Below are 21,725 nucleotides of genomic sequence, written 5' to 3'. Positions count from 1 at the left end.
TTTTTTTTTAAATTTATAAAACAATACAAGATACACCTAAATTTTCTAACTTGTATTAAAATGATATAAATTTTAATATTTATAATGCTGAAACTTATTTTCACTTTCCTTTATTGCCTAATAAAATAAAGAAGGAACCATGTCTCTGACTGCCTAAACACTGGGGCACACCCAGACATAAGAAAGCCTCAGGTGCGCGTGTGAGCTCTGCCGATTCTCTCCCTTGACGTCATCTGCCTTTTGTGCGTTTCCCTCAGGAACTTAATGAGTTAAAGGACCAGATTCAGGATGTGGAAGGCAAATACATGCAGGGATTGAAAGAGATGAAGGTACTGGTTTATGGACGTGTGAGCCCGTGACACTAACCCGCCTTAACTTTAGAAAGCCTCACAAGTCCTGTGCGCATGCTCACTCTGAAGGGCATCAGTTGTGGAGAGTGTGGGAGCATGGGAAATTCTAACACAGTGTGCATCTGTCTTCTTCCAAATGCAGTTTCTGAACACAGTGGAAAAGGTGACCGGCCTACCCCCCTCATGTGGGGTGGCACTCAACACCCTCCCTCTAGGCTCAGAGCCAATGTCTCATTTTGCAAACACAGCAGACAGACACTGGAGAGTTTTGGTTCTCTTCGCTCTCCATAGTTGTCACACGCAAGGGTCTTTCTCCCGGTTTGCTTTGCCGAGCTCACCAGAGCTGTCCTAACATGTGTGTTCTGGAAGCTTCAAGGTTAGTGCATGCCATCGACCTGTCCTTAGGGGAACAGTATCTGTGAGTGAGTGTGTGTATTCTGCTCCCAGACTTCAAAGGATGTCACTGTGCCAACAGGAAATGTAGATTCCCAGTTCCTTAATGATGCTGGGGTGAGCAGGTGCCATAGGGAGCAGATGCCAAAGCACAGGCAGCCACAGCCACCAAGCAGCTCATGCCAAGTCTGGAGTCAAGCAATAGATACAGATCCGTCCCTTCTTTTTCATCTCCCAAGAAAGGGCCTAAGAAATCCTCTAAACGCCATAGCAACGAGCATGAGACGGACAGGTGGCATAAGTCACATACTAATTCATCTTCAAGGTCATTTCTATGTAATAGAAGCATTAAGACCCTGGCTTTTCACTCACCTGAAAACGGAGCCAGCGTTATCAACTGGGATCCAATGGTACCACGTCTGGTTGTCGTGGTGTGGATACCCAGAGCTAGACCGGTGCAGGATTCCCCAGGGTCTCTTCGCAGCCCTGACGCTTGAGCTGACACCTTCTGTTAGACTCTGGGTAGTCCACTGCTGGTGGCTGCCCCCTCCACCTTCCCGGCATCACTTTCCTAATGCTCATATTTTGGAGCCTACAAGAGTGGGAGCCATGTTTGGGCACTGTCAGGGTTATCTTTACAGCTCTTTTCCCACGGCTGCCCTTTCAAACAAATGACTTTGGTCTTTCCAGGAGCTACCCAGTAAGACCTGTGGACCTTGTTTGATTTCCCATGAGTCAGAAATCTGCAATGACCACAGATTCTTTCCTGGTTCCCAAGCCCGAGCGGGGTGGCCTAGCAGTGGCTTGTGGCAGGGTTTTATTTCCATCCCTACCTGGCTCTTTCCCAGGCTATATCCGCACACTGAGTGATGACTTCAGAAACCCATTTAGCTGCAGTGGCCCATGGGGGAAAGATTCTGGCTGCTGAACCAGAGAGTCAGTGGCTCTGCTGCCTCCCTGAGCAGCCAGCTTCCCACATACCTCCTTGTCTTAGTGATAAGATAGGCTGCTGTCTTAGCCCCTTTTCCTATTTCTGTGCCAAAATACCACAACAAAAGCAACTTAAAGGAAAAGGGGTTTATTTTGTTTCACTGTTCAAGGTTATAGTCCATCACATCAGGGAGTCCTAGAGGCAGGAACATGAGGCAGCTAGTCATGTTGCCTATGCAGTCAGCAAGCAGAGAGTAATGAATGTCGGTGTTTCCTTTCTGGTTTCTATGCTAGCCAAGACTCCAGCCTAGGGATAGCCCACATTTAGGGCGGGGTCTTCCTGCCTCAATTAACATCGTTAACATAATTCCTCACAGGCAAGCCATAGGCCAAGGTCACTCTCCCCCCCCCACACACACACAGTTGAAAGCTACTTGTCTGAGTGGACAGGACATTGAGAAGTGGGCTCCGTGCATTTGAGATTGTACCGTGTCTCTTCTACTCCAAGAAACAAAGGCTGAGACCAGAAAAGAACTCTAGCTTAATCGCGCCTTGTTCTCCTCTTGCAATTCTGAAACGATGGCCTGGTTTCTGCAGGACTCACTGGCTGAAGTCGAGGAGAAGTACAGAAAGGCCATGGTCTCCAACGCCCAGCTAGACAACGAGAAGACCAACTTCATGTACCAGGTAGACACGCTAAAGGACACGCTGCTGGAGCTGGAAGAGCAGCTGGCCGAGTCTCAGAGACTGTACGAGGAGAAGAACAAGGTAAGCACCGCTGTGCTCAGGAATGCTAGCGGGAACTGTGTAAATATAGGGTACTTGGCCGGGTGTGGTGGCGCACGTCTTTAATCCCAGCACTCGGGAGGCAGAGGCAGGCGGATCTCTGTGAGTTCGAGGCCAGCCTGGTCTACAAGAGCTAGTTCCAGTACAGGCTCCAAAGCCACAGAGAAACCCTGTCTCCAAAAACAAAAACAAACAAACGAACTACATGTGCGTGTGTATGACTTCTGTTTTTTTAATTTTTTTGCTAATTATGTATGTGGGGAGGTGGTATGTGTACGAGTACACTAGTTTGTATACACCCACACCCACACATAATCAGAGGAGGATTTCAGGTCTCCTAGAGCTGGAGTTACAGGCAGTTGTGAGCCGCCTGACATGGGTGCTAGAAATTGAACTGAGGTCATCTACAAGGTGCACCTAACTGCTGAGCCATCTTTCCAACCCGTGTTTATATATTTTTTAAACAGTGATTCTCCACTTGTCCAGAGAGCCCAGAGTCTGAGAATGAGAATATTGTGTTTTTGTTGTACTTGGTGGCAATGCCTATGATCCCAGCATGTAGGAGGCTGAGGCAAGAGGAGTCCAAGATTGACTTGGGCTACTTAGCAAGACTCTGCCGCCAAACCAAACAGTCTCACGGGTAGGGGAGATAACTCACTCTAAAGCGCTTGCTGCACAGCATTCAGACCTGAGTTCAGTCCTTAGCATCTGGGATGGCGTGTGCTCGTGATCCCAGTGCTGGGGAGGCAGAGACAGCTGGATCTGCGGTGCATCCTGGGTAGCTGGATTAGCCTCATCAGTCAGCCTCTCACCATGAGAAACCGTTTCTCAAAAACCCAGGCCAGGGCTGGAAAGATGGCCAAATGCTTAGGAGTACATACTGTCTTGTCGGGGGTCCATGTTTGGTCCCCAACACTCATGCCAGGTGGCTCTCCAGCACCTGTAACACTAGCTCCTGGGGATCTGATGGCCGTGGCCTCCATGGGCATCTGCACATGTGCACAGACTCACACACATATACATAAAATAATAAAGTCAACCTTGAAAAGAAAAGGCAAAAACCCAAGGGCCACAGCTCCTGGGGAGTGACCCCCAAGGTAGACTTCTGGCTTTCACATACCTATACACATAGGTGGGCGTGCATATACATACATATATACTCATACACACACACACACACACACATATATATATATAAAACTCAGACATCTGTGCCCTTCTCTGAGTAATTTGAAATGTGATTATGCATAGTTTCAATGTGTAAACTAGAGAATTTTGCTAGAATGTTGCTATTATGCCTGAAAATAGAACAATCATAAAAAAGCCTGTGTATTAAAGAACAGACATACTTAAATAAGGCACAGCTAGATGCTTCCAGATTTTCATGCTAAAATACATTTTCTGCCTTTTATTTTATGTCAGCTTCGTAGGGTATTAATTACAAACATCAAAGATTTGAGGAAATTGTACTGTTATTTCTACTTATTTGGGAAAGGCACAGTTACTCCATTTCAGAAATCACACCTTCAGAGCTCAGAGAAAGGCAGTCACGCATGTACTTCAGGACCCGCTGGGACTCAGGACACAGAAGCGGTTTTATTTTTGTTGTATTCCCAGCCTGCAGCACAGACCCCTAGAGAGAGACCCTAAGACGCATCTTAACGAGAGAGGAATTGGGAAATAACTTCTCAGCTTTGCACAGTTCGAGGGTTGCTTTTAGGGGGAACTGTCTGATCGTCCTCAATGGACAGCAGAGGAATGAGCTTGGGAACAGCGATAATGTAGTAGAGGGTCGTTTGTCCTGAAGGACATGTGGAGTCCTGTGACGGAAACGCCACCGAACTGCAGCCTCAGTCTTGTGCTCCTCCCCCACAGGAGTTCGAGAGGGAGAAGCATGCCCACAGCATCCTGCAGTTCCAGTTTGCCGAAGTCAAAGAAGCTCTGAGGCAAAGGGAAGAAATGCTTGAGGTGGGTAACACCTTTCTTCTTCCTTTTCTGTTGCTCCCTTGCTCTTCTAGTCCACGTTGCTGTGATAACAGGCCACAGGCTTGGTGGCCTTCACAGCAGGTGTGTATTTTCCTCACAGTTCTGGAGACTGAAGTCCAAGTCAAGGTCGGGCACAGAGGGTCACCTTCAGTGTTGTGACCTTAAGAGCAGAGAGTGTACACTTTCAATATGGACACCCATCCTGTCCACCTGGGACGCACCCTCATTTACCCTTTATACCTCTGAAGATCTTATCCAAACACTTGTCACCTTGGAGGCCCGGAAGTCAGCTCATAGCAATCCTTAACGCTACAGCTTCGATTAAGATCCAGGGTTCAGACTACTTTTCCGTCCCTCAAGGAGACGGCTCCTCTCGTGGGTGAAGATTCTCATTCTGGGGCTCTTGTGTGTATTTTGGGAGGCGTGATAAAATGCTGCCCGCCTCTACAAAGTCTGCATCCTAAGTCCCTAGAAGTTATAAATGTGGGGGGAAAAAGAGATTTCGAAGGTGAGACTAACGACCTTGAAATGGAAGGTTGTCATCGATCATCTGTGTGGCTCTGAGGGAATCCCAAGGTACCCACGGGAGGGAGGCACATCACACGCTGAGGTGGGAGCCGTGTTGACAGCAGTCAAGGTTAGCTTTGGTGAAGAGAGAACACAGAGCAATAATGTGGGCAGGTTTAATGTGGGCAGAGTGGTTATCAACCTGTGAGTCACAACCGTCAGAAAAATAACTCTGATGATCTTAGGAACCTCAAACCATAAACTTGCTTCCGTTGTTACTTAATAACTGAGATTTTGATACTGAGCAGTGTCTCACTTCCTAAGGCCATCAGAAATATGTTTTTTTCCAACGGGTCACGACCCACAGGTTGAGAACCAATGTTCTAGGAGCCCTCCTCAGAAGGTTCTTTCACAGCGGAGAGTATAATTCTATGAGTTCATAAACGCTGTGGCCATTTGGTACCATGGTTTGTGCCACGGAGCATTCTGATCAACAGCAGGACATGCATATGACAGCGGTCCCGTAGATTACAGTACTTGGTGATTTTGCAGCCATCAATACTATCCGTATTTTATGATGTTTGCAAAATGATGAACCCACCTGCCTGCACTCCTTCGGGCTGCTGTCCTACAGTTAAGCAAAGCGTGGCTGTATGGGGTTGGGTTTTCATTCTTTAACTTTGTCGGGACTGTAAGTGACGGCTTTGAGGTAAGCTGTCAGCCAGGCTGGTTTTCTTCTTGGAGCTGAGAGTAGAGCAAGAAAAAAAAATCCTAGCATGTTGCTGAATCCGGGGATGGTGAGACCTTCCTGCCCTGGTCATCAAGCCCTGATTTCTTTTCTCTGCTCAACCCTTTGTCTACTTCCTTTCTGTCTCTTCCTCTCCTCAGGAAATCCGACAGCTGCAGCAGAAACAGGCGGGTTTTATCAGGGAGATCTCTGATCTTCAGGAAACGATAGAGTGGAAAGACAAAAAGATAGGGGTAGGAGTCTCAAGCCTTCGCAAAACTGTCCCCGGGTGGGGGTGGGGGTGGGGGAGCTACTCAGCAAACATGGTTCCTGCAGAAGCTTTGGTTTGGAAGAATGTTTGCATGGATGTGCATGCGACCCTCAGGTGATACAGCATGAATAGCATGGTGACTTCCCCAGCTTACCCGGGTGGATGGAACCATCTCTGGGTAGTTGGAGCTGTCTCCCTCTTCCTGGTGCACCAGAGGGGCCTAGGTACAACGCGGGCCATGCAGGGAGAAAGGTTCTGGGAAGTTCGACGTGGAAGATCAAACCCCAGAGTCCCCTTGGGGTTTTATGATGCGATGGGGGGCAGCATGCCATACTCCGGGTTCCCATTTTGAGACCTCCACAGGGAGGCCTCATCAGACCCCTCTCCCTCCTCAGCAGAGAGGGGGAGACAGCCCATCCCCATTTAGGAGGGGTAAATAGGAAGAGTGGGCCCCACCAAGTCACTGCTGACTCATAGCAGCAGCCTGTGATACCTAAAAAACTCAAGTGACTGGGCCCTAAGACAGGTCTAGAGTTGATCTGCCTCGTCACAGAAATGTGCACAATATGAGCCCTCACCATCCTCCTTCGGCACATTCACGAGCCTTGGCTAAGAGACCATGTGTTCATGCGTGTGCAAACATGCGTGTGCAAGCATGCTCTCCCAGAACGTATTTTGAACAACAGATGCTCATAACCGGTGTCTAAAAATAGCCTAGGGAGATGGTTGCTAGTAAAGTGTGAGCAAAAGGACCTGAATTTAGTCACCAGACCAGACGTGATGACACACATTTGTGGCCCTGGCGCTGGAGAGGTGGAGATTAGGGACATTCCTAAGGCTCGCTGCCCAGCCAGCCTAGCCTAATCAGGGGACTCCAGGCCAGTGAAAGACTCGGTTTCTAAATTTAAAAAGAAAGAAGGAAAGAAAGAAAGAAAAAAAGAAAGAAAGAACGAAAGAAAGAAAGAAAGAAGGAAAGAAAGAAAGAAAGACAAAGAGGATGGCAATTGAGGAATGACACCCGATATTGTCCTGTGAATTATACACCGAAACACACACAGGGAGACAGACACGCACACATGTGAACAGGAACTTAAACATGGAAATGTCTAAAATTATAACGTGGGGTTCTTTAGCAGCGTTTCTTGTTCTGCATTCACCTCTCGTTTAAAGGACTGTGTGACACCTGTTCACTCTCCAGCACCATGTCGTAAGATAAAGACAGACCTAATGCCAGGCAGTGGTAACGCACCCCTTTAACCCCAGCACCATAGAGGCAAGTTCCAGGCCATCCCAGGCCACACAGCGAGACCCTATCTCAAAAAAACAAACAAACAAACAAAAAAAAACACCACCCGCCCCAAACAAAGAAAAGAAAGCTGAGCTAGTGGTGGGATCTCCTGGGGTTGTGACTCAGTGGTAGACCCCTTACCTCCATATGTGAGACCCCTGGTTCAGTCCCAAGTACTGCAATGAGAAAACAAAAGACAGAAATGGATGGCGTAAAGCAGCCTTCCTCCACAGCATCCCTTGCTCTGAAATGCTAGTGTGTGAACAGTAGCGCGGTTTAGGCTGGCATAAACCCAACAGCATCCTTTCTCACTAGTACACCCTGGATGGAAGTGCCTCCTTGTCCTTACTTCTTGCTTATCCTGCTATCTGTGCTAATCTCACCCTCTTTCTGTATCTCCCTTTCCCTCTCCCCTGTCTCTCCTCTCTGCTCTGCTGTGCACCCAGGCATTAGAAAGACAGAAAGAGTTCTTTGATTCCATACGGAGTGAACGCGATGAACTTAGAGAAGAAACAGTCAAGCTGAAGGAGGAGTTAAAGGTACGAAGCCAAAGTTCAGTTTGAGAAAAGTAACAAAGTTGTTGGGCAGTGCTGGCCACACCTTTAATCCCAGCACTAAGGAGTTAGAGGTAGGCGAATCTCTGTGAGTTCGTGGCCAGCCTGGTCTATAGATCTAGTTCCAGGACAGTCAGGGCTACACAGAGAGATCCTGCATTGGGGAAAGGAAGGAAGGATGAACCAAGGTGACAACTTCAAGCTCTGTGGGTCTGTGACCGTGGGTGCTGTCTGCTTTTGTAACTGTGTTCGAGCCTTCAATGAACTATCCCCAAGAAGCAGGTGATACCAGTGCCCATCCGGCCCAAGTGCTTACAAGCAAACCAGATCTGGAAAGTAGCTTAGATTTCTAGCTCTGAGTTTGGCATTATCTAAGGATTTCTTACCCTCATTAGAATGTATGTGCCTCTTGTCCAAGAACTTCACTAGCTGAACAGTGTCTGGGATATATGGCGGGATCACACTAACCCACCAGGTCACAGGAAGGACAAGTTTCACTTTTTGTAAGGGCCATGCCAAGGGGAAACCAGCAGGCAGCTCTAGGGGGGTTCACAGACTGCTATAGCAGTAGTGTTGAGTGTGGCCATGACCACATCCTGACTTGCCCCCAGACACACAATGTCGTCTTCCAAGCTCCCCAGTCAAAGTCAGAGTAAGGAAGTATCTGGATACAGGCTTAGAGCTAAAACCTAAATGATGCTCCTGGTCCAGGCTGTGTGCCGCAGCTGGGAGTCTCCAAAGAGCCTGGGAAAAAAAAGCACTGGGGACCAAGTAGATAGCAAGGAGATACTCTGCAACTGAGGCAGGCAGCTGGTTTAGGGGGTTGGCCATGTCCTCGGCACAGATAGTCTCTTTGAAGACATGAAGCATTATGACCTCCTGCAAATGCCATCTCTGCCAAGGGCACTCAGTCCTTCCACACCACCTGTGTTTCCTTTCTTCACGCTATTCTCCTATTTTTAAGACTGTAGTCAAAGTTAATAGTGAAAGGTTTGCTTTCTTGATGCTCCATTGTGGGGCAGGCCACAGGCCAATTTCCTAATTAGAAGAAAGCCTTTTTTAAAGTAGCTTGTCATCAGAAAATAGAGCGTGTATATTGCTGAGGTTCTCAACCTATGTCTTGTGACCCCCACAAGGGGTCACATATCAGATGTCCACACTCTGATTCATAACAGTGGCAACGTTACAATTATGAAGTAGCAACAAAATAATTTTATGGTTGGGGTCACCACAACATGAGGAACTATTTTGAAGGACCGCAGCATTAGGAAGCTTGAGAATCACTGGCATTTTGGAACATATGAGGAAGAAGGAAGCCATTGTAGATCTGCCTCGGTTGATAGACTGTGGGTGTACCTAGACACTTCTCCATCCCTATGGAGTTAGCATCTACATCATTTTATAATGAAGAAAATTTAGTTTAACCTGGTCTCACCAAGTATTATGATGAACCTGTTTTGCTCCCAGAAACATGGAATAATCCTAAATTCAGAAATCACCACCAACGGAGAGACTTCAGACTCACTGAATGATGTTGGGTACCAAGGCCCTACGAAGATGCCAAAAGAAGAGCTGAATGCCCTCAAGTCAGCCGGGGAGGGGACACTAGGTAAGAGCTCTTCTTTGGATCCTTCCATTGTGTGGTCAGCATCGATTCACCTTTGTGCACTGTGAGAATCAAACGATTGCCACCGATTGTTAACAGTCACACGGCATGCCATTCATTCTGTCACTTCCTAGTGGCGTCCTGGCCAAACCATGTGATCACCCACGGTGCTGTGTAGCATGCGTTCTGTCTAGCGCTTTTCCACCAATGGCTCAAGGACACGTTTCTGTTCTGCTTCTCGAGGCTGAGTAGAAAGAGACAGGCTGAAAGTCAAGGGATCGTGTTGAGAGTTTGATCTGGCTTCTCTCTCTGGATGTGGTCCAATGACGACTGTCAACTTCATCCTGTGATGGAGTTGTTCAGGGGTCAGAAGAGCGGAGGCTGTGAAGTGGGTTAGCTGGTCATGGTTTCCTACCAGCCTGGCACACTTGGACACCCACCGCGCAAGCGTTTGGAGAGGGTATGAGGTGCCTGAGTGGGACAGTCGACACCTGAAGAGGGCAGCCCTGACGTTGGTGTTCCCACCCCAAAAAATGGAAGGCATCCTTGGTACTGGGAGTGGGCCTGGCTGGAAGTGGGGTGTGCTCCTAGGAGTTGGGATCCACACCTTACTCAGTGGGGGCTTCCTCTGTATGCCACTGTGTTAGCCTCTATAAGAATATGCAGCTGGAAAATTTCATGGATATGGGAATATTTTCTATAACAGAAAGATTTACAAATTAGCAAATTTACAGAGTCTTAAATTCTGACTTGGGGTAAATCCAGTTGCTAGGTTTTTACAAGGTGGGAGTCTGTGACTGTGACATTTATGCCCACGTAGAATCCTGTAGGCCCTGGCTTCTCAAAGCTTCCCAGGAGCTTCCCTACCCCTTCGTGATGGCCAAAGCCATGTGCTCTCATCTATGTGGGAGCTGCTGACACAGGAGGATTCCATAGTTCCCAATGTGCCTCCAGGGCGGCCCCACTGGGCACAGGTCCTTTTGTCTCCATGCACAGTTGATACATCCCTGGCATGTGACATGGCACAGAGAAGAAGAAACTCCACTTTTGTCAGTGGCCCCAAAGGGTTTGGGATGCAGTATCTTTCTAATCAGTGAGACATCATGGGTTTATTTTAAATTCACCTATGTCTGATGTTTCTTTAATATAAAGTGCACATCACTAGACATATGCAATAATAGAAAATCTTTAAGGGTGAAGTTAAGTTGCCTCTAAATAAAAGCCAGATATTTCCCAGCATTTTCATGGAGTTCTTAGATTGACAAGCTTTCACTTCCAATAATATCCAATAGACTGGGGGTTAATTGACTGATTAATAAGGTTTTTGATGGATGGGTTAAGCGTTCACCGTGATCTTCAGCTTTGCCTTTCATTGGGGTTCTTTACCACTCCCCTGGGGATGGATGGAAGGTCCGATATGTCTCGGAGGAGAGCATATTCCAGAGGAGACAATGCCAGAAAGTGGAGTGTAGGTTGATTTCCACCTTGTAGGGTTTACTCAAGAAGCGTCTTCCTTGAGACCGACCTTCCATCCAGTCTCTAAAAGTGGATATTATTTGAGGAAACATGAGGGCTACTGTTAGGGCTGTGAGAGCCATGGGACTTGAGTGGCCAAGAGTGTGAGTGTTTTGATGTGTGTCTAGAGGTAGGAGTTAGGAGTATAGGAGGAGGACCTGGCATCCACGCTGAAAACCTTCGTGTGGCTGCCTGCCTGACCCACAGCTCTCTTCGTCAGTTAAATCATAACCCCACTTTTGAAAGTCAGTTCCTACCAGATGGTAGCAACCACTCTCGGCTTGGAGGTGGTGGCAGTGGCCCTTTGCTTCTCAAAAACAAGCTAATGCAATTGCTGCTTTGGCACACAGGCCTGATAAAGGCTTGTTGACAGTGATATTCTCTCTCTCTCTCTCTCTCTCTCTCTCTCTCTCTCTCTCTCTCTCTCAGAAAACTGGGTGGTAATTGGAACATGTGTTTGCATTTTAATATATATTAAGTGCCCATCACATCATGGGGTCCCTTCAATTCTCTCAATGGTCTTTTAGGAAAAGCCAAAGAAGTGGAGGTGAAAAAGGAAATTGTGGAAAATGTGGGGAAAGGAGGAGCCTTACAGAATACTGAGCAAGAACAGCCCAGACCCAACCCAGTAAAGGATTATGTGGACAAAGGGGTGTTCCGTGAGAAGGCTGAGGACCAGAGACCCGCTGAAGACAGTGCTCTGTCCCCACGACCACTACCAGGGGCCAGTTGTGAGCAGCAGGTTCAGAGTCAAGCTCAAGAGATCACTTCTCTCCTCAAATCCCCAGAGCAGATTGAGTCACATGAGGTCACAGACAAGCCAGATGGTAGGACCAGAAACTGCTTGGAACAGTCCAACTGCCTGGGAGGTCTAGACAGTGAAGAGTCAGGGCCCGTTGCCTTGGGTACCAGAGCTCAAAGTGAAAACTCTGTAGGTGATCAGGATGAAGAGAATCAAGAGGATCTGAAAACAGACTTGGAGAAAGTTAGTTTCGAACCATGTCCACACAAAGCTGACAAGGTGAGCTGTACGAACTCAGGGGGCACAGGTGACAATCACATGGAGAATGCGGTAGAGGCAGGAGGAGCTGCAGTTGGGGAACAAGCGGATGCCACAGCCTCTGGTCCTTTGGAGCGCAGCCAAGACACAGCGGGTCATGATAGAAGCTATATGAATGACGGGGCCGACTCGGAGAGAGAACTCACCCAAAAAGTAGCTGAGCCTGAGGAGGCCCTCATTCAGAGCCCAGAGGCAAGTGGGGAAAACCCTGTAACAAGGGCTGGAGACACAGAAGTAAGGGATGAGAAGCCCGTCCAGGCAGAAGTCCAGGCCACCCCTGGGACTCCCACAGTGCAGAGCGGCCATCAGGATGCAACAGACCCAGGTAGCACAGATGCCAAGCTTGCGCCCCTTAATGCAAAAGAACCCAACAAAGGAAAGAGTGAGCAGCAGGCAGAGGCCTTGGATTCACCGCAGAAAAAGTCGAAGAACAAGAAGAAGAAAAACAAGAAGAAGAAATCTCCAGCCCAAGCAGAACCCCGCAAAGACGCCAGCCAAGAGTTAAACTGTCAGGACACAGAAGCGGGTGACCTGGAGGAAGAACAGACCCAGTTCCCTGACAAAACGCAGGCAGCAGAAACCCAGAGTGAAGAGACAGAAAGCCCAGAACAAAAAATCACAGCGGGAAGCAGTGAACATGTTGATTGCCCAGAAGATCCGAAAACTGAGTTTAACAGAAAACAGAACCAAGAGGAAGAAGATGGTGTAAAAACCCAGGCAGGGAAGGCAGCAGCAGCAGCCAGAGACATGTTGACATCCGAGGTGGATGCAGCTCAGTTGTCAGGCACCAGCGCTGAGGGTGAGGAAATTGGAGAACACGTTACAGATGGTCCCGCTGATGGTCCCACAGATGTCTTAGATCAGAACGGTCCCCAGTGCGAAGAAGGGGACATCTCCCTGATGGAAAGGAAAGAGTCCCTAAAGGATGCTAACGATGCTTCTCAGAGAGGAAGTGAAGAGGGGCAGGAACTGTCCCAACATCCAGGCCAGACGGTTGAGAAGGCCGAAGATGGCTGCAGTGTAGACCACCGTGACCTGTCAGGGGAGCTGGGCGGCTTCAATTCGGAAAGTGGAGTGCAGGCAAGAGGGGAAGTTGAGAAAAGCAAGAATAAGGAGGATTGCACCATGTCCTGAGGAGACAGGGAGGAGGCAGGCGGGGGAGACCGAGTTTCAGAGAGGGCCAAGGACTCAACACACTAAGCCCAACCTCCGGAACTTCAACTCCACTGTGGAGGTTCACAAATGTTCCAGTCTCTGTGGATGGACCACGTGTCAATCAGTCACCAAGTATCAACTACTTTAAGTTATAGACTGTTACTTGTAGATTTGTATTCAATCCTTGATCACTCAGACACCAACCGTTGTTTCCAGTTTCAGTTCCGGCTGAGAACATCCCATTAACGTCAGGCCACACCATGCCTCTGTCATGTCTGCATTCCAGCCTTCAGGCCAAGACTTCACCATTTGCTCTAGGCTGAGACAAAATGTGGATGTGCTTGACCAACTGTGTCAGCGTCTAGTTGAAGTGACCAAGCAGCATTCTTAGCTTTCTGTGTTGTGAGACGTGAACAGTCACACTGATGTCTTATTAAAATAGAGGTATTCTCGTATTTGATCTTAATATGTATATCATAACCTGTATGGTATATATTTAAAGGGGTTAGATGAATAAAGTAGCATACAGGTCACTGGGTGGGAGGAGCTGCACCTCAGGGTAGAGATCAATCACTGTCGGGGTTCAAACAGGTTATCAGGAAACACAGGGAGACCACGTGCCTTTACCTCATGGAAGTGCTGTATTTTGCACCAAAGCTCATGGATCTTATTGCTGATGGTACCCCTGTTAATTTTATCAGAGATCTTTATTTCGCTTCGCACGGGTGATCTACTAAATTCATTTTATACGAATATTTTTTTTTCCTTTCTGTTAACGACAAGTTGAAATTAACATTCCCACATCAGTTATCATCTTCTTAATTTTAATAGTGATTTTCCTATCTGAAGGTTTACTTATGATTAAAGGAAATTACAAAAAGTTGTCTGTTCTTATGCAAAGGACTCATTAGATTATAATCCAATATTTTTGTGTTTGGTATAAATATTTTTATTTGTTGTTTCTCAATATTTTCTTATTGGAAAGTTATTATTTTACCTGCCTGAAGAAATATGTATTTTCTATATAAAGAAGCAATTACAAAATGATCATAAAGTTGAATTAAAAAGTAATGCTAGATATAAAATCACAAGGGCATGTACTGTATGATTGCTGTTGACATGTTATGGGATCGTGTCAATTCGTACTACTGTTACACGGCAAAGTGGAACGCAAAAAGACCAAAACCTCAGTAAGATCTGAGACAAACTGAAGTGTCATATGATTAAAATAAAAACATTTTATAATTTTACAAGCCTGTGGTTCTGGTCTTTGAGCCCCTTGACCTCTGACCCTGGTAGCTGTTTGCACAGTGCCCATAGGAAGTTACTTCTGGCTTAGAAAGACCAGTTCTCAGTGTCTTTATGGTTGACAAGGGTACCCCATGTGGAGGCTGCCCTGGCACTGGTGTGGGAGCCCAGGGAAGCTGAGAGGGCAGCCCGAGTCCACCTGCTGTACTCTGTGGACACATCCATGTGCCCTCCCTCCAATGATTAAGGAAAGCCCCCATTTGCCCTGCTAAAACATGGTGGTGCATAGGGTTGTTGGTGGAAGAGGGTAAAAGTGGTGAGAAAACATTGATCGTGTGTGCGCACGTGTCCTGAGAAATGGGACAGGTGAGCTGCTGCATGCTCTCATCCTGTACCATGAAGGTAAAACAGGAATCGGGCTGCAGGCTGTACCCCAGGGCTGGGCAGGGCCAGAAGGCTTCGGTCAAGCCTCCCATACTTCAGTTCAAATGTCTGCTCTCACTCAGACCCTGAAACTCTACTTCTAGGAGTTAGAAGGCTTGAGGGTCTTGATTTCTGCTAGTTGGTCCCTGCCTAGGAGGTGTCATGGTACGGCTTGCCACACAGTCTCTATGCCAAGGGGCATGTGGTAAAATGTGTTCCCAATGACCTGACTCTGAAAGACAGGAGGGGTGTTTCCAATACTGGGGCGGTGTGGTAGTCATACTTAGAACACTGTTTTCTGGGGAGAAGAGGCATTTTACCCAACCCCTTTGTCACCTCCACTGCCCCCTTATCACACTCCTTGCCCCTTTACACATTTCTTGGTTATAATGGTCGATGGCTGAAAGAGGTTCATCCCCTGCCCTGGCAACCCCCTTGGACGCTATAACCAGAAGGGAGACACGGTTGAACAGCCATCTTTTAGCCTCAGGGAAGGTGGAAGCTGGCATGGTTAGGTTCGGTCAGAGCTGGTATCAGGAGGGGGCTTAAGGGAAGGGGCAGCCAGTGCATTTCCTGCCCGCTCCCCAACATTTGAGGGGGCGGGCACATTTGAGCATACGGAAATGAGACAACTTTCCTGGGTAACGGGGAGGAGTGTAATGGCTGAAAGTACCACACACAGTGCAAAGTTCACGCTGCAGGCATTTATCGTGAACAAACCTCCAGACCTGGGAAGGCGCCGACTGAAGATGTGAGTCCTATCTTCTGGAGTTAATGCGGTTAACTGGCCTTGTGTGACCCTAGGATGGAGTTGCTAAGGTGCCCAGACCTCAAGATGACAAAGAAACCAGGAACTTAGAGAATTCCAGCACTTATTTGGCTACCTCAGGCATTTTCTAGAAGTCACTAGCTCTTTGTTTCCCTTTTTCTGAGTCTCAAAACTGTAGGGCAGAAAATTTGCTAAAAAAAAAAAAAAAATTTTAAAAAGTCCTTCAAAGATACAAAGATAACTTTACTAACCAGCCAACTAATTTAAAATGAGTACAAAAGAAAGATCCAAGTTGAGAATAATGTGAGTTCTTTTGTTCTGATACCTCGTTTCTGGATATTACAATCACTATCATTAGTGAGTAGTTTTTGCCTGTTTTCGGCATCGAGTGTTCCAGATTGGTGACCCTGCTGTAACCGAGTCAACAGAGGGGAATTCAACACAGGGCAGGCAGTGTTCCACAGCAAGCTAGATAGGTCTACACCAAATACTTTTACCTTTAATCTTTTGTTTAAGGGTCTCGATTTTATACTCCAGACTGACTTTGAACTCACTGTGTAGTTCAGGCTGACCTCCAACTCAGCGACCCTCCTGCCTTAGCTTTCTAGAGCTGGCATTACAGGCGTGTACCCTGCTTTCCCTTTTTCTTGACTCTTTACTTTCCGTTTCCCTCTCCAATTCTTCTTTCTGTTCTCTGAGTATCCCTTTCTCATATTCTCTTCCATAAAACTGAAGTTTGGGCCACCAGCATTGTTTCCCACGGCCTCTGTTGTTACATTTTACCGTTTCTTTTTTTACTGCTTTTCTAAGTTATTTGAAGTCAAGAGAAAAAAAATAATGTTGTGTAATTGATAGGTGAGCTGTAAAATTGTTTTATGATATAATCCATGCTCGTCACAACTATAGTTTTTGTTTTTTTGCTTTGTTTTTTTTAATGAGGCTAAAATCCATAAGGGAAGATTGCTTTACCGTTGGGTAGATTTTGGAAAAGAAAGAATAAAACACCTAACAGAAGCCACTGGGCTGTAAGTTAAAGTAGAACACCACAGGGTCAGAAAACTGCATTAATTCTTGACATTTTGGGTGTAAACCTAGCCTTTAACAGGTGAGCCATCTCTCGGAAAACTGTATTATTATTGAGATTTTCTGCCGGCTTTTATTTTGCTATATTGTGCCTCTCCAGGTAACATCTTAAGAGTGTTTTGGAAGATGATTAGCAAATGCCGATCACTTGGATTAGGGTGTGCCGGAATGATAGCAGAACAAAGATGATTTTTCTGTGCGTGGGTTTACAGAGGTGGCTCATCAAAGGGAACTAGGCACTGTTCGGAGAATTCTGAAGGAGGCAGTGTGAGAACGGGAGCATGCTGGAATGTGAGGTCTAGGCCAGCTTTTAAGGGTAACACTGAGAGGTTTATGTCTGGATCTGAAGAGCCCATGGAAAGCAGTACTCAGAGACACCCCAGGCTGGGTTGTGAGCCCTTAGGAGTCACCTAACCATCACACTGGACCTCCCCTGCATCTGAAGAAGGAAAATACAAGTCCTTGGGGACTCTGGGCTTCAACCGGCTTCTAGCAGATAAACTGTTGGATCAGCACCTGCATCTGGCATCTCTACCAGTACCCAGAATCCTGATTTTTGCCTTTAAATGTAAAAATTCTCACTCAGCCTCAGTTCTCCCTGTAGACCAGAGAGTATTTAGTTCTTGCCTAGAAAGATTTGGAGAACTGACTGGCAGACAGACAGACAGACAGACAGACAGACAGTCAGACACACACACACACACACACACACACACACACACACACACTTCCTGGGTGGAAAGAATGAAGAATTACAGGGACCAAAGCCAGTACTGTGTTTTTCTTTAAAAAAAAAAAAAAGTAACAGCATATTGTAACTGGTCCAGTGAATAAGTTGTCCTTGGGTTTGTGGTTTGTAAACAGAGTTAAAACTCTGACCTCGGTGAGTCTGTGCTAGAAGTGAGAAAGCTAACTAGCTGTGGGGTGTAAACTTGGAGAGAGCCCTTCTTGAAACTTTGGGGCTCGTGAACGGCAACATTGCCCACATTGCTAAACCGTGAAGCCTGTGAGCTCTTGTGTTGCAGCGTGTCTCCCTAGCGTTCTTGCATGCTAGCCTAAGTAGAAGATTTAGCCTGTTTGCATGAGCCGGAGGCTGTCCTGATGAGAAGCATGTCTGGAGGCTGGCACCACCCCTTGGCTGAGCTCCTCCCCATCCTATCTGTGGCCTCATTCATCGTGGTACGTGTTTAACTGTCTCCATCACTCATCCCACTAACGCATGTACACATTGTTCTGCTAGTGACATGCTGGAAGGGCACTATACAGATTCACCTATGTCTTTCTGCTCTCTTCAGATGTTAGGTTGAAAAAGCTCATTGATGAACGGGAATGCTTGTTGGAGCAGGTAAGCAAACGCCTTCCTGTTGTTTTACAACATTTGAAACCATACACCTCTTCTTAGCCTTCCTTCTGGCTCACTCTGGAAACCCCCAAACGCCTATATCCGAGAACAATGCTGGCTTGATGATTTGACCCAAATAGAACATTATTGTCACGAGAGGCTCACAGAGGACTCGAAGCCACAGGACAGCATTTGGTACATTCAGCATGAATGGCTGCTTCAGGGGGCTGTCGCAGTGAATGGTGGAGATCTGCCATTGAGAGATAGGAAGTGACCCTGCCCTTCCATTTGTCCCTGCACATGGGTTTTGTGCACTCAGAATCAGATGCCCTTTTTCAGCAGACATTTCTTTGAATGACTGATCAAAATTCATTTTAGTTATGATTTTTCTTTATCCTTGAGACTTCCATACATGTATGCAAGGAAACAGGGTCATATCCACTTTCAGTTTCAATCTTTCAACTCCACCCTCGTCCTCCCCAACATGTCCCCTCTGAACTTCATGTTCTTCCCGCTCCCACCCCATCATGCACTCTGGCCAGGTAGTGCTCCCTTAATGTGCATGTATATAGGCCATCCATTGGAGCACAGGGAGCCTAGCACTGGGAGATGTGTAAAGAAGAATGGTTCTCCCCGGCAGCTATCAGGAAGTACCGTGAACTCTTCGTTAAGGTGTGGGTGCCGGTCTGGGCTGCAATCTTGACTCACTCACTGCTGGCCAGGTACCACAGCTGCGGTGAGGCCGTGAGCGCGACAACTGTCTCACATCCAGAAGGCAGCACTCCACGGCGTGCCTCCCCATTGTCTACCCTCTCACATTCTCCCTGCCTCCTCCCTGTGACATTCCCTGAGCTCTGGGGGCGGGACGGAGTTGAGAAAGATGTCCCATTTAGAGTGCTAAATGAGTCTCTGCACTGCCTGCTGCCCGTTGTAAAGAGAGACTTCCCTGACCTGACCGCATGCGATTGCTCGCTTTCTATAGTTCTGTTAGTCTTCCAGAATTGGATTAAACTCAGGAGAAGGGGTCTCTGAGGGTCCTGTGTGTATTTTATTTTTTTTTTTTTGGTTTTTTTCGAGACAGGGTTTCTCTGTGGTTTTGGAGCCTGTCCTGGAACTAGCTCTTGTAGACCAGGCTGGTCTTGAACTCACAGAGATCTGCCTGCCTCTGCCTCCCGAGTGCTGGGATTAAAGGCGTGCGCCACCACCGCCCGGCCTGTGTGTATTTTAAAACATGTACCGACTGCCGATCCCATGCCTGCTCCCTCAGAGCAGTGTGCACCCATGGTGATGTTGATGTGAGGGAAAGGAGTGTGCAGAAAAGCAAGTGTTAGGCACCAGAATGGCCTGTGATCTTGCTGGTAGCTCCTGTTCTGAACCTGCGTGCTTCTCCATCTCCGAGAGAAGACTGTCGTCAGGCCCCCTCCATAATGGCTGGCCTGTGCCTCCAGGCCAGCGTGCAGATGCACATCATTTCATTCCTGTGTTCCTGCGCCCAGGGGCCTTAACGGGCCTCAGATCTTTGTGACTAAGCCAAGATCGTATCATGAAGAGTTGCCAACTCTTAGATCACCACTTCAAGTAGTGTGTGTGTGTGTGTGTGTGTGTGTGTGTGTGTTCATACTCCGGAGTCCCAGGAGGATTTCAGCCTGAGAACTTGCTGTTCGCAGAAGCTGGGGAGATGGCTCCATCAATAAAGTGCCGGCAGAACAAGTAGGAGGACCTGAGTTCAAATCCCCAGCACCCACATAAAAGGTGGACATAGTGACATGCACCTGTGATCCCAGTGCTGGGGAGGTAGAGATGGGTGAATCCCTGGAGCTGATTGAATAGCCAGCCTTCCTGAGTGTATAAGCTAGTTCAGTGAGAGAGCCTAACTCAAAAATGAAAGAAATATGATAGAAAGGGAGGAAAATACCCAGCATTAGCTTCTGCTCCCCACATGCACCTACATACACAAAGGCTCACACAAACAGACAGATACATACAATGTAAACAAAAGTTACTGCCCACTGGGTTAGAAACGAATTCATGCCTGAGGTTGTAAAGTCTTTGTCCCACCTACTCCCTTCTAAGGTGAACTCAGGACCTTTTCATTCAACTTGTGGGGTTATTTTATTGCTTATTATTTTATCCCTCTGGCTGGTGGCACACAGGCTAGACTGTGACCTTTTCATGAAGTTCTCCTCTTACTACCAAGGACCCTTGCCTCTAGCACCTTGGGATCATGCTAACAGCCTGATACATTCTGGATATGATGGGCTCTGAATTCAGCTTTTCAGTCTTCCTTTCAAAACCAGAAATGAACAAACTTTACTGGTGGTGTTTTCAGATTAAGAAGCTCAAAGGGCAGTTGGAGGGGAGATCGAAGAACAGCAAGGACCTTCTGCGGTCAGAGGACGGCATCTTGGAAAACGGGACAGACGTGCATGTCCTGGATTTGCAAAGTAAATGTTGACCCCTGTGTGGAAACGCGTGTTTTCGTGTGTGCTGATCTTACACACTTGTGGCAAAGATGCCCGGCTTCCCTCCTGTCCCCTCACAGCTCCTGAGTTCCACAGCACACAGACCCTTTTTATTGTGGGTAAGGCAAAGCAGGCAGGGGGTGGCATGAGCCTGTGGGATGGAGCTGGTGTCCCAGAATGCACAGGTGGGCATGGTTGCTTTGCTTCATAGTCTTTGAGTCTGCTGGTACGTGGGAAACTAAGAAGCATGTTTCATGCTAGTCAACTAGAGACAGGCTGACAGAAGATGAGATTATATCTGGTTCCTCTCCTACATCTTTTTCCCGCGTCTTTGGAGCTTCCTTATCTCGGGTCTCCTACCTACACTTTTAAGAGGTACCGGGCATGTTTCCAGCCAGGACTCATGGAAGGCATGCTTTGTCTTGATTCTCTGGAGACCGAGACTAGAACTGGGAGATGTGTGAGATGATTCTACAAGAGTCGGTTCCCAAGAACAGAATGTTCTAGAGACTGAGAATTTAACCCATGTCTCCCTTTTTCTTTATCCCCATTTAGGAGATGCCAACAGACAGATCAGCGACCTCAAATTTAAACTTGCAAAGTCTGAGCAAGAGATAACTGCCTTAGAACAAAATGTAGGTGTGATTCTCCTCAGTCCTGGGCAGTTTATAGATGGGCGGCTTGAGCAGAGTCTGAGGTGGGGGTAAAGAGCAGTAGACCAGGGGTTCTCAACTTTCCTATGCTGGGGCACTTTTAATACATGTTGTGGTGACCCCCCCAACCATAAAATTATTTTTGTTATTACTTCACAACTGCAATTTTGCTACTGTTATGAGTCATATTGTAAATAACTATTTTCTGATGGTCATAGGCAACCTGATGACAGGGTCATTCAACATCCTAGGGGTCGCAACCCAAGGGCAAGAACCACTGCAATAGTGACGTTGGGAATCAAATGTGGTTCTAGAGAGGCAGGGGGATAAACCTGAGTTCAGATCCCCAGTTCCCATGTGAAAAGACAGGCATGGCACAGCATGTCTGTAGCCTTTGCCTGCATGATAGAGACAGGGAGGATCCTTAGGACTTGATGGCCAGCCAGGCTAGTTGTTGACAGAGGTTTCTATACTGCCTGGTCCCACAGCCATTCAGCCCCAAAGAAACACACAGAGGCTTACATTAATTATAAACTGGTTGGTCTATTATCTCAGGCTTTTTTTTTTTTTTTTTTTTTGGTTTTTCGAGATAGGGTTTCTCTGTAGCTTTGGAGCCT

At 47.2% G+C, this 21,725-nt stretch overlaps 1 protein-coding gene across 12 annotated transcripts in view; it reads left to right on the top strand.

The window, feature by feature from the left end:
- Window positions 1-21,725, top strand: part of Lrrfip1 (LRR binding FLII interacting protein 1) — a 134,269-nt gene that overhangs the window by 107,517 nt on the left and 5,027 nt on the right. For 3 of the 12 annotated variants that reach the window (XM_026786525.1, XM_026786523.1, XM_026786522.1), the window contains 7 exons: window positions 258-329; window positions 2,271-2,441; window positions 4,335-4,427; window positions 5,841-5,933; window positions 7,685-7,777; window positions 9,260-9,401; window positions 11,441-14,366. In XM_026786525.1, coding sequence (XP_026642326.1) covers window positions 258-329; window positions 2,271-2,441; window positions 4,335-4,427; window positions 5,841-5,933; window positions 7,685-7,777; window positions 9,260-9,401; window positions 11,441-13,107 — 2,331 coding nt within the window. In that variant the 3' untranslated portion in view covers window positions 13,108-14,366. Of the gene's footprint in view, window positions 1-257; window positions 330-2,270; window positions 2,442-4,334; window positions 4,428-5,840; window positions 5,934-7,684; window positions 7,778-9,259; window positions 9,402-11,440; window positions 14,367-17,946; window positions 17,997-20,322; window positions 20,438-21,010; window positions 21,091-21,725 lie in introns of those variants that run through there. The other 9 variants (XM_026786529.1, XM_013351740.2, XM_026786526.1 and 6 more) reach the window with 6 other exon arrangements.

This window comes from Microtus ochrogaster, linkage group LG4, assembly GCF_000317375.1.
Source record: "Microtus ochrogaster isolate Prairie Vole_2 linkage group LG4, MicOch1.0, whole genome shotgun sequence".
In the NCBI taxonomy this organism is placed as follows: domain Eukaryota; kingdom Metazoa; phylum Chordata; class Mammalia; order Rodentia; family Cricetidae; genus Microtus; species Microtus ochrogaster.
Note: the sequence above shows the minus strand (reverse complement) of the source record. Positions and strands in the feature narration are given on the sequence as shown.